At 38.2% G+C, this 13,268-nt stretch overlaps 1 protein-coding gene across 1 annotated transcript in view; it reads right to left on the bottom strand.

The window, feature by feature from the left end:
- Positions 1-13,268, bottom strand: part of cacna1fa (calcium channel, voltage-dependent, L type, alpha 1F subunit a) — a 29,822-nt gene that overhangs the window by 10,356 nt on the left and 6,198 nt on the right. The window contains exons 4-23 of the mRNA XM_036579077.1: positions 10,952-11,091; positions 9,152-9,294; positions 8,511-8,663; positions 7,666-7,862; positions 7,097-7,200; positions 6,576-6,718; positions 6,279-6,344; positions 5,878-5,944; positions 5,169-5,195; positions 4,897-5,057; positions 4,482-4,707; positions 3,607-3,814; positions 2,994-3,114; positions 2,333-2,405; positions 1,985-2,048; positions 1,799-1,856; positions 1,433-1,529; positions 1,171-1,300; positions 573-632; positions 255-361 (exon numbers count right to left, since the gene is read on the bottom strand). Of these exons, the coding sequence (XP_036434970.1) occupies positions 255-361; positions 573-632; positions 1,171-1,300; positions 1,433-1,529; positions 1,799-1,856; positions 1,985-2,048; positions 2,333-2,405; positions 2,994-3,114; positions 3,607-3,814; positions 4,482-4,707; positions 4,897-5,057; positions 5,169-5,195; positions 5,878-5,944; positions 6,279-6,344; positions 6,576-6,718; positions 7,097-7,200; positions 7,666-7,862; positions 8,511-8,663; positions 9,152-9,294; positions 10,952-11,091 (2,345 nt within the window). The remainder of the gene's footprint in view (positions 1-254; positions 362-572; positions 633-1,170; positions 1,301-1,432; positions 1,530-1,798; positions 1,857-1,984; positions 2,049-2,332; positions 2,406-2,993; positions 3,115-3,606; positions 3,815-4,481; positions 4,708-4,896; positions 5,058-5,168; positions 5,196-5,877; positions 5,945-6,278; positions 6,345-6,575; positions 6,719-7,096; positions 7,201-7,665; positions 7,863-8,510; positions 8,664-9,151; positions 9,295-10,951; positions 11,092-13,268) is intronic.

Raw genomic sequence — 13,268 nt, 5'->3', positions numbered from 1 at the left:
TATACTGATGCTAAATGGATGGATAGTTGGATATACTGATGCTGAATGGATGGATAGTTGGATATAATGATGCTAAATGGATGGATAGTTGGATATACTCATGCTGAACGCATTGATAGTTGGATATACTGATGCTGAATGGATGGATAGTTGGATATAATGATGCTAAATGGATGGATAGTTGGATATACTCATGCTGAACGCATTGATAGTTGGATATACTGATGGTGAATGGATAAACGTATAGCACTTACTGCAGAAAGAAAGATATCAGGGACACGCTGACGACCAGTAGATCTAATAGATTGAAGGCATTTCTGCAGAAAGAGCCAGGATGAAGGAAAGCGCCATATACCGTCATCTACAATCACACAGACAAACACAAAAAACAGTTCATACATCAATATTGTGTCTAATAATTTCAAGACCACGGAGAGTTTCATCAGAGTTTGACGAGAGTGAATAAACAAAAAAATAAATAAATAAAAAATAAAATAAATTTACCCATTTCAAAATATTATGTGCACTTGCTCACACAAATCTAACGACACTGAGCGTTCAGTCAGGTTTACCTTCAGTATGATCTCAATGGTGAAGACAGTGGTGAAAACATAATCAGCATAGCCCAGCATCTAGGTGAAGGTGGAATGACAGAAGGAAGAAGTAATTACAGCAGCAAGTAAGACAGCACAGCGAATTAATTCATTTAAATTCATTCATGGCAAGGAGGTACATGCAGGGTGTTGTAAAGCAAAGAAGTCCACAGAGAAAACATTTTTATCCAGATTTACCACAATTTTAGTATATTCAACATTACATATAACAATTCAGAAGACACTGCAGGTTCATTGGTGGTTTTAGATAGCAAATAAAATGGCTATATTTGGATTTCGGATATCATGACTTCTGGTTCCTATCACCACCACTGTAAAGAAAATATGTTTCAAATTACATCAATAAGGTTTTTATACAATGTACCATTTAACATTTAAGCACTCTGAATGACTGTTTACATCTCACTGATTGAAGTATGCAGAGATTTTGAAATGGTGGAACATCCTGGAGGAGCTCAGCTATAAGGCGATCAAAATCTTGTCTAAGGGGGCCAGTAAAAATTTCTCTTTTCTTCAAAACATGATCCTTGTCCTGTACAAGCTTTTGCTGACTTACGACATTGCGGACAGAATGGGTTTTGATGGGGTCTTCTGCAGCCAGAGAGAAACTACTGAGGATGATGAAGATGAGGATGAAGTTGGTGAAGTAAGGATGGTAAATGAGGTTGTGACAGGCCACTCGGAGGCTGGACACACATGAAATCAAGGGAATGGTCAAATTCAAGGTCAGCGATAACAAACTAATTTGTGATAGCTGTTGCAATTATTGCAATTACTATCAGCTGCTGTATAAAATATATTAAGATTTGATCACTTACCAGTTTTTCTTCCCAAGGATGAAAAAGGAGCTGCCATCAGGAATGGGGACGATTTTCTCTTTAGGTTGAAAACTTTCCACTTTCATTGGAACGCTACCTTAAGAGTGAAAAGCAAAAATAAGAGTGTAAATCAGCCAAATGATTTAATGTTTGCCACTGAAACTTTGATGAACTGTCAGCTTCAGATGTTCATCAGTGATAATTACATTTCAGACTGTTTTAGTCCTGGGGGCAGCACTAAGACTGTAGCATCTCTTTTAGTAAACAGGAAACATCAACTTTATGCTGTTCCATTACTGAACCACCAAACGTCAACCGTCATTTACATCTACATCTGCAGTTAACTTTCATCCTGGCTGAATTTACCCTCTAGACCCTCAATCGCTCTCAACTCTTCATTCTCCTCCCAGTCATCCGCCTCATTCTGGAGAGAAGGAAAAAGAGGGAGAGCGGAAAAGCAAAGAGGAGAAAAAGGAACAGAAAACATAAAATGAGACCATCGGCAGCTGATAGCAGATACGACAAAAGAAACACAACAATAGAAGGTCTTACTCCAGCCTCATCTTCCTCTCTGTCTTCATCGTCCTCCCACTCCTCCTCTTCTGGCTTCACCTCCCTTTAAAACAGATCAATTTAATTCTGAAACTGTCTTTATGTCACTCAACTGCTAATCCTATTTATAATTAACAAGTAATTATTAAATAATTAAAATAAAATATTAGTTAACATTATGATGCTGAATAAAGTTGTGTAAAAACTGTTCAAAATCATGAAGAAAACTAAGAATGTCTATGTCAATTGGAAGTACTTCTTTATGTGGTGCAAAAAGTATAGTAGTTTTGTCACAGACTATGCATTATTCAGATTTTATTAAAGATTAATATGTGGGAAGGCGTTTACTGTTTTTTCTTTTTGCTGCCACTTCCGGCCAAGTTGTCCACTGCGATAGCCAAAAAGACATTCAGCAGGATGTCTGGCAACAGTGCAAGTAAAGGGCACAACTCAAAAATCAGTTATCAGTTTTGTCTAATTCAGTATTAAGTTGCATTAATACTTCCACAATGACTAGTACTAATTTCCACTCCAGTTGAACCCTGTATAAAAATATGACAATTAAAAATATAAATGTAAAAAAGAAAAATGTAAACCACAGATTTTAAACCTGGCTACTATATTTAAATGAGAAAAGCTACCTACTTTTCCTAAATTATTTTTCATCTTCTTTATTGCCTCGTCTTAAACATTTCCTATTATAAAACAAACAGCCATTTAGTGTTAAAGTGAAAACCGAAGATAGCTACTGTATTAAGTATGACAATCATGTCAGTTAATGGGTTACAAACTAATGCTAGCAATCTTGGTTTCTAGTGGCAATTCTCGCTGCCCACCTGCTCAGATATAACCTATATTCTGAAGCATTTTGCTGCATCTTCCTTTAGCTGCACTGAATTTGAAGCTTAGAATTAGAAGCTTAGAAGCTTTGAATTAGGCTAAATTTAACCTACTGTACTAGACTCATGAGCTGACCATTTATCCACTCCGACATCTCTCGAAAGGATACAGTTACCACATACGAAGAGAATTACAAAGTAGATGCAGACGATCATGTTGGGAAAAACAGGCCCACCGTACGCCATGATTCCATCATACATCACTGAGTTCCAGTCCTCTCCAGTCAGAATCTACAGCAAGAAATTCACACTCATAACTTTAACAGTACAACTGTTCAGACTGTAAAATTTTAACTGATACGTTCAATTTATGTTTATATTGGAACAGAAAAAAAAAAAAGTTGTTGTTGAGCGTACAATCATTTGCATTGTTTACATTCAGTGTTGACATCAACCCTGTTGACACAGGATGTAAATCAAACATAAATGCAATTCACAATGTAACTACCTCTGTAATTAATGTTGTGACTGTATAATTTAAATTGAAATAATTATGAACTGCAAATTGAATGTACAGAAAAGACAATAACAACTCGACCCCAGGGCTATAAAATTCATAATCATAATTATGTCCATGGCTATTACATTTATATGGCATTCCTGTTTATGCACAACACATTGCAGAGAAGTTGTGGTGATTGGACCTGGCTAAAACAGCACAACAGAGGTAACAGAGACAACTTCTAGTGACATTTGCGATAGCCTGGCAACGGTGACGGTTACCTGGAAGCAAGTGAGCAGGGCGGAGGGAAAGGTGTCGAAGGTGCTTCTCTTCATCTGAGTCTCGTCGAAGTTGAACTTGCCTCCGAACAGCTGCATGCCAAGCAGAGCGAAGATGATGAGGAAGAGGAAGAGCAGCAGCAGCAAAGAGCAGATGGCCTTCATCGAGTTCAGCAGAGAAGTGACCAGATCTGAGAGAGCGGCCCAGTGACTATGAGACAGAGAGAGACAGAGAGAGAGAAAGAGCGCGATGCTAGTCAGTGCAGGCGTCTGTTGGCTGATGTAACAGATCTGGCGGTCGGTGCTTTCCTCTGAGTGCATTCGGCTGTCCAGTGATGGTGCGTAAGCGGCAGTTTGAAAAGATGCGGTGGTGCTGCACAGGTCTCAGAAGAAGCCTGTGCTAGCTTATGCCCTCCTAGCACTGGTGGTATTGTGTGATTGAGGGAGTCCTAACTAGTGGGTGGAACTGGATATGACTAAATTTGGGGAAAAAATTGGGGAAAATCCAAAAAATGGATATAAAAAATATTGCATATCAGCATCGGCCCAGAACTCCCATACCTACCCTAAAAACTGCATACCTAAAACAGCATTAGCAGCCATCTGGAAATGTGAAATTTGTCAGTATGGATAATACAATGTCAGACTGTGTCAAAACTAAAGAAGCAAACTTGACACTGACTTGGCTGATGGCCTGATGGCAACAAAGCAAAAAGCTGCTCAAACTGAATTTCTCATTGAATTAGCACTTTAAATCAAATCAAATGTAAATTAGCTGTTTTTTATTGTATGACTATAAAATATGGGCAAGAAACCCAGCCAAAGAACAATAAACTGATTATGATCATATTATGCTAAGGAATAGATCACTGACTCACCGGGTGACTTTGAAGATTCGGAGCAGGCGGACGCAGCGCAGCACAGAGATGCCAATGGGTGGGATCACATCCAGCTCCACCAGCACTGTCTCTAGTATCCCACCACAGACCACGAAGCAGTCAAAACGATTAAACAGGGCTGTGAAGTAGATCTGGAAGCCGAAGCTGTACAACTTCATCAGCATCTCCATGGTGAACAATGCCAGCAGGATCTTATTGGCACGTTCTGAGGAAAACAGAGTAAATCTTTAAAATGGATAAAGTATTTTTGTCTATTTTTATACATAGCATTACCATGGAACTCCAAACAGAAGCTCCACATTTATTGTTTGGTCTGTGTGTGTGCGTGTGTGTGTGTGTGTGTGTGTGTGTGTGTGTGTAAATGTAAACTGTGTGTTAATGAATCTTCACATACCCTGTATATCAGTGAGCCACTGTGGCTGGCCGTAATGCTCTGAAGCACTCGCGGCTGTGTTGAGAAACACCAGCAGCAGCACCAGCCAGTAGAAGTTGCTGGACTTCACCGCCACCCGACAGTTCTTCCTTATGACCAGGTTCAAATGGTACAGCTGCTCACTGAACAACAAGAGAGAAGAGCAGTCAGTGAAAACAGAAGGTGGGAAACGATGATGTCATACAACAAAAACTGTGACGAAACTGAAGTGTGAGTATACACGTTTGACTTACCAGAAACTTATAGCCATCAGCTTTGCCCTAAAATAAAAGAATAAGACTCAATCAGCTTTCAGGTCTATTATTATAGCATAGCTGCAGCAAAAAAACAACAACAACAACAACAAATAACCTACATATCGTCACTGTCAATGTGTAAATCCTCCATCTCTATTTTTGTTTTTTACATAATCTGAAAAGAGCAGCTGTCATTCACATTGTGTAAAAATTAAATGGACAAACAGAAACGGTCCAAAATTACGTTATATTAATTCAATTAAATTACATTATAAGTTGAGAATTTTTATCCTTCTCTTTAAAAGGATATCAGAGATTTTGGAGACGCAAGGTTTTATTTTGACAGCAAGTTTGAAATCACTCGTCATATTCTTATTATTTAAATCTGTCAGATTGTAAAGGATAACTATATTTAGAATATATGTTTCACAATACTTCAAATACTTGGGAAAACAGGAAGTTATTTAATGCATATCTTGATGTACAGCTTATCTGAGTAATTTAGAATCATCTATAGCTCTGTTCATCAAGTTGTACAGGACCAGCATATTAGAATCATTTTATTCATGTTTCTGCATCTAAATTGGTTTTATATTATTGAAAACACATTTTATGCTTTTGAACATTGATTTGAAACTTTTAATTAGTACTATATTATATACTATAATTATAAAATAATGTAAAATAACAAATGATTGTATGTTACTGTATAGAAGCGCAGCAGCCATTGTCATCATCCAGGAAAGCCTCAAACTCTGAGTCTGAATCCGATTCTGTGAAAAGATTGTATCCAACATCTACATTGAACGATCTGGTTTATCCAAAGGACAAACAAAAGCTAAATGATGATGAATGAACAATGACAATAATAAATTAATAATGCTCTTTGAGAAAGAAGAATAATTTTAAAATAATATGTCATTAATTTAAGAAAATATTGTCAACATATCAAAATAATGAGATCTTGAGATTTTTTTCCACTATATATATATATACAAACTCTGTCATAATATATGTATATAACACAGCACAAAATGTTAGTAGATCTGAAGAACCAGAATAATTTTCTGTATTAATAAAGTTGAAAATGAAGAGCTTTCATAATACCTCCATCTTCATTGTGTTTATACCAGCCGTATTTCTTCATCATCTTTTTCTTCGCCACCACAGCACCTTTAAATGAATTTGTAGTTGAAGTGAAGTGAGACCATAAGAATTTAACACAGTTTCAGGTGGGCGTGCAGTGATTTATGCTTGTAGTTCACACAATGTAGGTAATGTAGGTAACAAGTGAGCTTCTATTACTTGTTACTTACATTAACCTTGTAGCTCCAGTTTGTGCTTAGTGCTGTATTTTATCCAAACTATATCTTGTTTTGTGCATGTATGTGTGTGGTGGCTCACGTTTATTGCCATCTTCGTCCATGTCCTCAGCCTCAATGAGCCAGTCCATGTAGCCCACCATGTCCTCTTCCATCTGCTGCTTCTCCTGAGCCTTCTGCAGCTCTCCACGACAAACAGCCTTCTCTCTTTCCTTAGAGAACTCACTGAACACACAAATGCAAGAATATCATCCAAAGCACACTCATCAATTCAGTCAAATCTGACTGTTCAATTGATTGCAAAACTCTTTCTTTCTGAGTCAAGCCTCCCTTAATGTTGCTACATCCTTCAAACATTTATCTCAGACAATCTGGTAGGATCTGCAGTGCTTGTTATAATAAAAGTAGCGCAAAGGAAAATTCAGAAGCACACAGATAAGTACATCTGAAACGTGGAGTTTTTCCTTTGCCTGATAAAGGAGGGAACGTTTAGAGAAACTGTGATTGGCTGAGAGGCATGTGTATCATAGTTTTGCAAAACGGTCAGATGGAGATATCATGCTGGCCTTCTGCAAAACAGACAAGTATATGAAAGCTTCTCACCCGCTCAACACACCCAATACAAGGTTCAGGACAAAAAAGGAGCCAAAGATGACCAGAGACACAAAGTAAATCCAGGGCAGCTCAAAACCAATTGCATCGTTCATCTGGAGGGAGAAAGACAGAGAAAGAAAGAGAGCGAACAGCAGATTAAATACAAATGATGTAATATGGAGATCTGTTTTTTCACTTATTATCCTTTTTAATATGCTTAAAGTGATAATTTGGCAAAAAAAACCCCACAAATGTCCCCTTACCCCTAATGTAACTGAGCAAAAGTATGGCACCAATTCAGGCTGCTATGCTATAAAGTGTCAGAAACCATATTACCAACTCTATTTTATTTAACTGTCTGTGTTTTGAACCAAGTGACCAAAACTTACTGGCTACATTTGGGTAAAGCTTAAAATTGTGTAAATGTCATTTTCCCAAACTATCCCTTTAAATGAAAACAAGTGGCATTCATAGTACAGTAATGCAGTGCTTTAACTTGATACAAGTACTGACCAAGGATCTGCCACAGTGCTGCACTGACCGAGAGAGGGGAGAGAGAGTAAACAGAGGTTCTATACCCAATACAAAACGTCAGTCCACCCCTCCATAGTGATGCACTGGAAGACAGTGAGCATGGCGAAGAAGATGTTGTCGAAGTTGGTGATGCCGCCGTTAGGACCCTCCCAGCCTCCTCTGCACTCAGTATTGTTTCCCACACAGAAACGACCGTTACCCGCAAATGCACACGGCGTGGGGTCATCATCAACATACAGCTCTGCAGGACACATGAGAGAAAACAACATGTTCTCCAAAAAGGTGCTTAAGCCCACTTTCTAGACATTTTTAAAGACTTTCAGTAACAAATGTTTTGAATAGCTTAATTTTTGTTATCTATTTATTTATCTCCCTTTTTTGGGACTGCTGACCACCAACTGTAGTTGTTCTGAGTTCATTGTATGAGTGTTTTTGAAAAGCAATAGAACATAATATGGAAAAAAGTGCTTAAGTCCTGCTACTCTAGTAGTTACAGAAAAAAAGTACACTTTTGCCTTCAAAGTATATATATATATATATATATATATCCCATACGCTCCAATCAGTCTGGTTAACCCTGAGCCACAATTAATTACACATCCTATAGGGATGTTCTGTACCACTTTTTGGGTCCCCAATACTAATAATTAATAATAATCGATCAATGCTACAGCAAAATCACTTTTAGTATGTGCACAATTTGGAATCCACAATCGTTCATTTGCCTCCTGCTGTGTTTAATATTTATGTAGCCTCTTTCAAAATCTAATGAAAAGTTAGTTTGCAGTCTTGTTTCATGGAAACGATCTATCATTTCCATCTTTTTTCTTTTTTTTGTAATAAAGAGTGTTGATATTCATATTATTTTGTGTGTGTGTGTGTGTGTTACCTGTCCCGACATAGAAGCAGGTTTTGTGCATCCTGCCGATGAACAGCTCCAGGCCGATGATGGCGTAAATGATGATGACAAACATGACCAACAGGCCGATGTGCAGCAGAGGAACCATAGCCTTCATAATAGAGTTCAACACAATCTGCAGACCTACATGCGCATAGATACACATACGGTTACAATAATAAACCCTCAAAAGTGCCATGACACATTCAACAGCGAGGCCTGCATCATGAAGTCTTTGAGTGGGACAATTCCAATATTTTATTCATATAATAATAATAATAATAATAATAATAAAAATAATTGTAGTAATTTTATTCTTATTGTTGCTTTTACTGTTACTATTATTACAATTATGACTAACCGATCATTCATTATTAATACAATTATGATTAGTGGTAATACTTTTTAATAAAATCACTACAAGATAATGAAAAAGCACCACTGATAAATAATTGTTTTCATATCAATCATAGGATTATCTTCAAATGTTAAATCTGGGATCCTGCCCTATCTTGGGGCACCTCCATGGTTTCCGGATGCCCCTTTCATGCTTCAGTTGTCATGCTGATACACACAACACACACACACACACACACACACACACACACACACACACCAACACACGCACTTACTGGGCACACCAGAGACGAGGCGGAGTGGCCGCAATACTCTGAAGGCTCGGAGGGCTTTTACGTCCAGACCTCCGGGTTTACCTGCTGCATGATGAGCATCACCAGGTTTGTGTTCCCCCATCTCTGCTACCACACTAAACAGCCTGCACACACAAACATACACCCAGCACAAACCCTTCACACACTGCAGGCTTGGGCAACATGATGATATATTACCACTGAGCAATATGCTTTTCTGAGTATATCATGGATTTTGTCAGTGCTTCTAACACGGAAAACTGAATGTATTAAAAAAAAAGATTAATTTGTCTAATATTTAGACCAAATATAGACAGGCTGTAAGCAACAACCAGCATCTAGTAACTGCATAAACTACATGGTAACATTATGCCATGGTTTTTTATATGTACTTTCACTTTCACCAAGGCCCAATCCCATTCCTTCTTTTTACCCCGACCCCTTGTTTTCGAGTGTCACCCTAACACTACTGGGTAGTGGTTAAAAACTTGCCCTACGAAATGGGACAACCGTCAAATTAAAAAACACATCGCTTCATTAACAACCTATTAGCGCTGCTCGGCAGGCGACCCAGCGCGTCTTCGGTGATAGCAGAGAGGGGAGAAGTTCAGCTCCTCCAGCTTTAGTTACATTTAGGGCATCCAATGCCTTCAAAGAGGGGGAATAAGACAATCATTTATTATCCCCCACTCCAATTATTTGGTGATACGAAGCTGAAGTCAGCTATTCACCAGCTTCTTATTCGAATTTTCCCGTTCCATCTTAAATGGTGCAGCAGTTACATTCTGGCGCTTCTGGCGTCAATACTGCCGGACTATTTAAGGTGGAACGGGAAAGTTAGCTAGCTGCGGAGAAATTAGCATGCTATTAGCGATTTTTTTTGTGTGTTTGTTATGAAGAAAACGACCATAATACATTGAAACGACATTAAACTAAGATAATACAATAGTTATCGTATTTTTTAACGGAGAAAATTCTCACATTTGTGGGTTTCTTTGGTCGCTCGTGCATCTTTTTTTTTTTCATAACACTCCTTTTGGAGGGCCATGTAGCCCTAACACTTCGCCCTACCCCTCTATCTCAACTAAAATTGGGACACACATACCCTAGACGTGAACGCGCAAAACAGAGGGCTAAGGGCTAAGTGGTAGGGGCAAGGGGTGAAATGGGATTGGGCCCAATTGTTTAATTTTTCCTCCTATCCTTCTTAAATTATATTTAATTTTTGCAAGCATTCAATAAAAAAATCAAGGTCACAGATTTCCATGGCCTTTTTCAGATGTGGAGTACCTCATTGACCTGGCTTGTGACCGAGTGAATTAGTGAGTGACAAAGTGACTAAGTGGGTGAGTGAGTGAGTTATTGTGCTGAGTAACTGACTCATTCGCTGAGTAACTCACTTACTGACTTACTCTCTCAGTCACCCACTCACTCACTCGTTTAGTCACTCACTCATTCACTCGCTCATTCAGTCACACACTTATTCACTCATTCATTTAATCCTTCACTCAGTCACTCACGTTTAGCAGGCTTAAGACGGTATCTACTGTGGTGCGCCGCAATAGTGACACTGGGTGTTCTTTAAATTTGGCATTACTGTTCTGCTGGGGCATTCTGTCTGCTGCAACTTTTTTTTTTTTGCTCTTTGAGCCACCTTTAACATACTATTCAGACTGCAGTTTTACGTGAGGAGATTGGCTAATGTAATTTTTTCCAGTGTTTTAGTGCCGCTCAAATGCAGCACATCAGTCACTTTTGTGGAATCGAGGGTATCACACAAACCCGACAATGACGATGACGAAATCCAGTAAGTTCCAGCCGCTGCGGATGTAGGCACTAGGGTGCATGACCAGACCATAGGCCAGGATCTTTGTGAAGGTCTCAATAGTGAAAATCACCAGAAAGATGTATTCCACTTGTTCCTAAGGAGAGACGTACAGGATATAGAGGAGGTGAAAGTGAATCAGAATGGACTAAACTAAAAGAAAAAAAAGTAGAAACATGCGTGTGACATGCTTCACCACCATTCTGAACAATTCTACCCTCTTGAGATGGTTCTTCCGGGGTTCTTTAGTAAAGAAAATGGTTCTAAATAGAACAATAAACACTCAAAGAACCCTTTGCATGATTAATGGGTTCTTTGCATTGTGAAAGAGTTCTTTAGATTGATGGAGGATGTGCTGTAGATGTTTCTGTGTATAACATTTTTGAAAAACTATATGGCACCAAATAGGGGTTTTTCTATTGCTACAATGTCAAGTTTGTAACAGAAGAACCTTTTTTGGTGCTATATAGAACCCTATTTAAAAAGGTTCTTTTAGAACAATCTATGGCACATTTTCCGATCAATCTGAAGAACACTTTCATGAGGCAAAGAGCCCTTTAATCAAGCAAAGGCTTCTTTGTGCGCTCATGGTTCTATATAGAAGAACCCTTGAAGAACCATCTTTTTTAAAAGTGTAGGTGGAATTCCCCTCATTATTGTCAAATAGACTTGCTTATGTGATTTTTTTTTTTCTTAGTCTTTATCATCTAAATGATTGACTGCACAAAACTAAAAACACAAACTATGGATACTGAACTTGCCTTGGTTCATTTTGAAGGAGAGAACTGAGTAATTTAGCCAAAACATTACCATACAGACGTAATGGTTAATGGATGGTTCAGATGTATTAAATTGATAATATATTTTAAGACAACAGTTTTAATATCATAGAGCATGATCGTTAGGCTATTATTTCTGGGGCAAAAGTACAAACTGCTAATGCCAGTGACACACACCGCATATTTTACTGTAGGTGAATTAGATGTAGGTTGTAGGTCAGAGCAACGCTGATAGTAGTTCTCTTTATCTGACACTCACTCACACCCTCCCTCTCACCTGCTTCAGCATACTGAGCTCATTAGCTTGTTGCCCTGTTGGCCCAGTCACTAAGACGCTAGTGCTAAAGGCTGAAGGTGCTCTCAGTAATTCATACTCTCATTATAATGCTAATGCTCATCATGCTAAGGACATTGATAGACTGTCGTTTGGTCATTATCAGCAATAAGTGTCCAATATTACAGAATTACAATGCCTACGTCTCATCACATGTAACGGATCAGCCCAAGCCATTTCCTTAGAAAAAATAATAATGTTTTTCAGTTTTCCAGTGTGCAAAAAAAAACACAGAGGCTTCCATTAGCCAAAACATTACCATACAGATGTAGTGGTTAAACGATGGTTTAGACATATTAAACTAGCATAAATTAGAATGAATGAGTATAGAATGAGTCAGCAAGCAACTCCAATATATCGCTAATATAACCAATGACAGAGTCTTAATCATACATCCCCATCCTGATTTTACTTCCCTTGGTTTCTGGTCACAATTTTCACAATGTTACTAGATGAATCATATGTCAGGGCTGTCAATCAACAACTCTGGAAGGAACCTCAAAAGTCAAAGGTAGATATATATGTATGTATGTGCTGACTTTTTGTGAATATGTTTGTAAATAAACGCAACAAAACTAGCAGACAACTGATTTAAAGTCAGTGACAAGTTTTACAGTTAACTGTAATGATATGCATGACAATGACAAGAACATGCTAACTTGCTATCTCTGCCCGAGGGTCCTGGGACGTGAAAATGCACCCAATCAGTCATTTTTGTGGAATCGAGGGTATCACACAAACACATACATACGTATATTTTCACTCAGGGAAGTGAAATCAGGACGTGGATGTGAGACTGGGTAGCATAGTGAACAGTCCATGCTCACTATTTTTTTCAGGGAGTGAAAGTTCCAGTGCACTAAAACATGTTTTACAATAAAAACCTTATTCTCTGAGTGTCTCTCTGAGACACACCCTTGGCTGTATCAATTTCAGAACTGAAATCCAATAAGATGATCCTCCAATATGGACTAGAATGATCTGTGCTGAAATGCTTATCCCAAATGGAAACAGTGTCACCTTTAAATAAACATACTTATTCCATTTTTCTGAGATCAGTTTACTGATGACTTTGACTCAATGTAGTGGTGTTGAATTCAATACAATAGCAAATTTAAAAATATAACAAAGTGAGCAAACATTCTGAAACTGACCCAGCTT

The sequence above is a fragment of the Colossoma macropomum genome, unplaced genomic scaffold (assembly GCF_904425465.1).
Source record: "Colossoma macropomum unplaced genomic scaffold, Colossoma_macropomum, whole genome shotgun sequence".
Taxonomy (NCBI): Eukaryota; Metazoa; Chordata; class Actinopteri; order Characiformes; family Serrasalmidae; genus Colossoma; species Colossoma macropomum.
The sequence above is the reverse complement of the archived record's forward strand: the minus strand, read 5'-3'. Positions and strand labels throughout refer to the sequence as shown.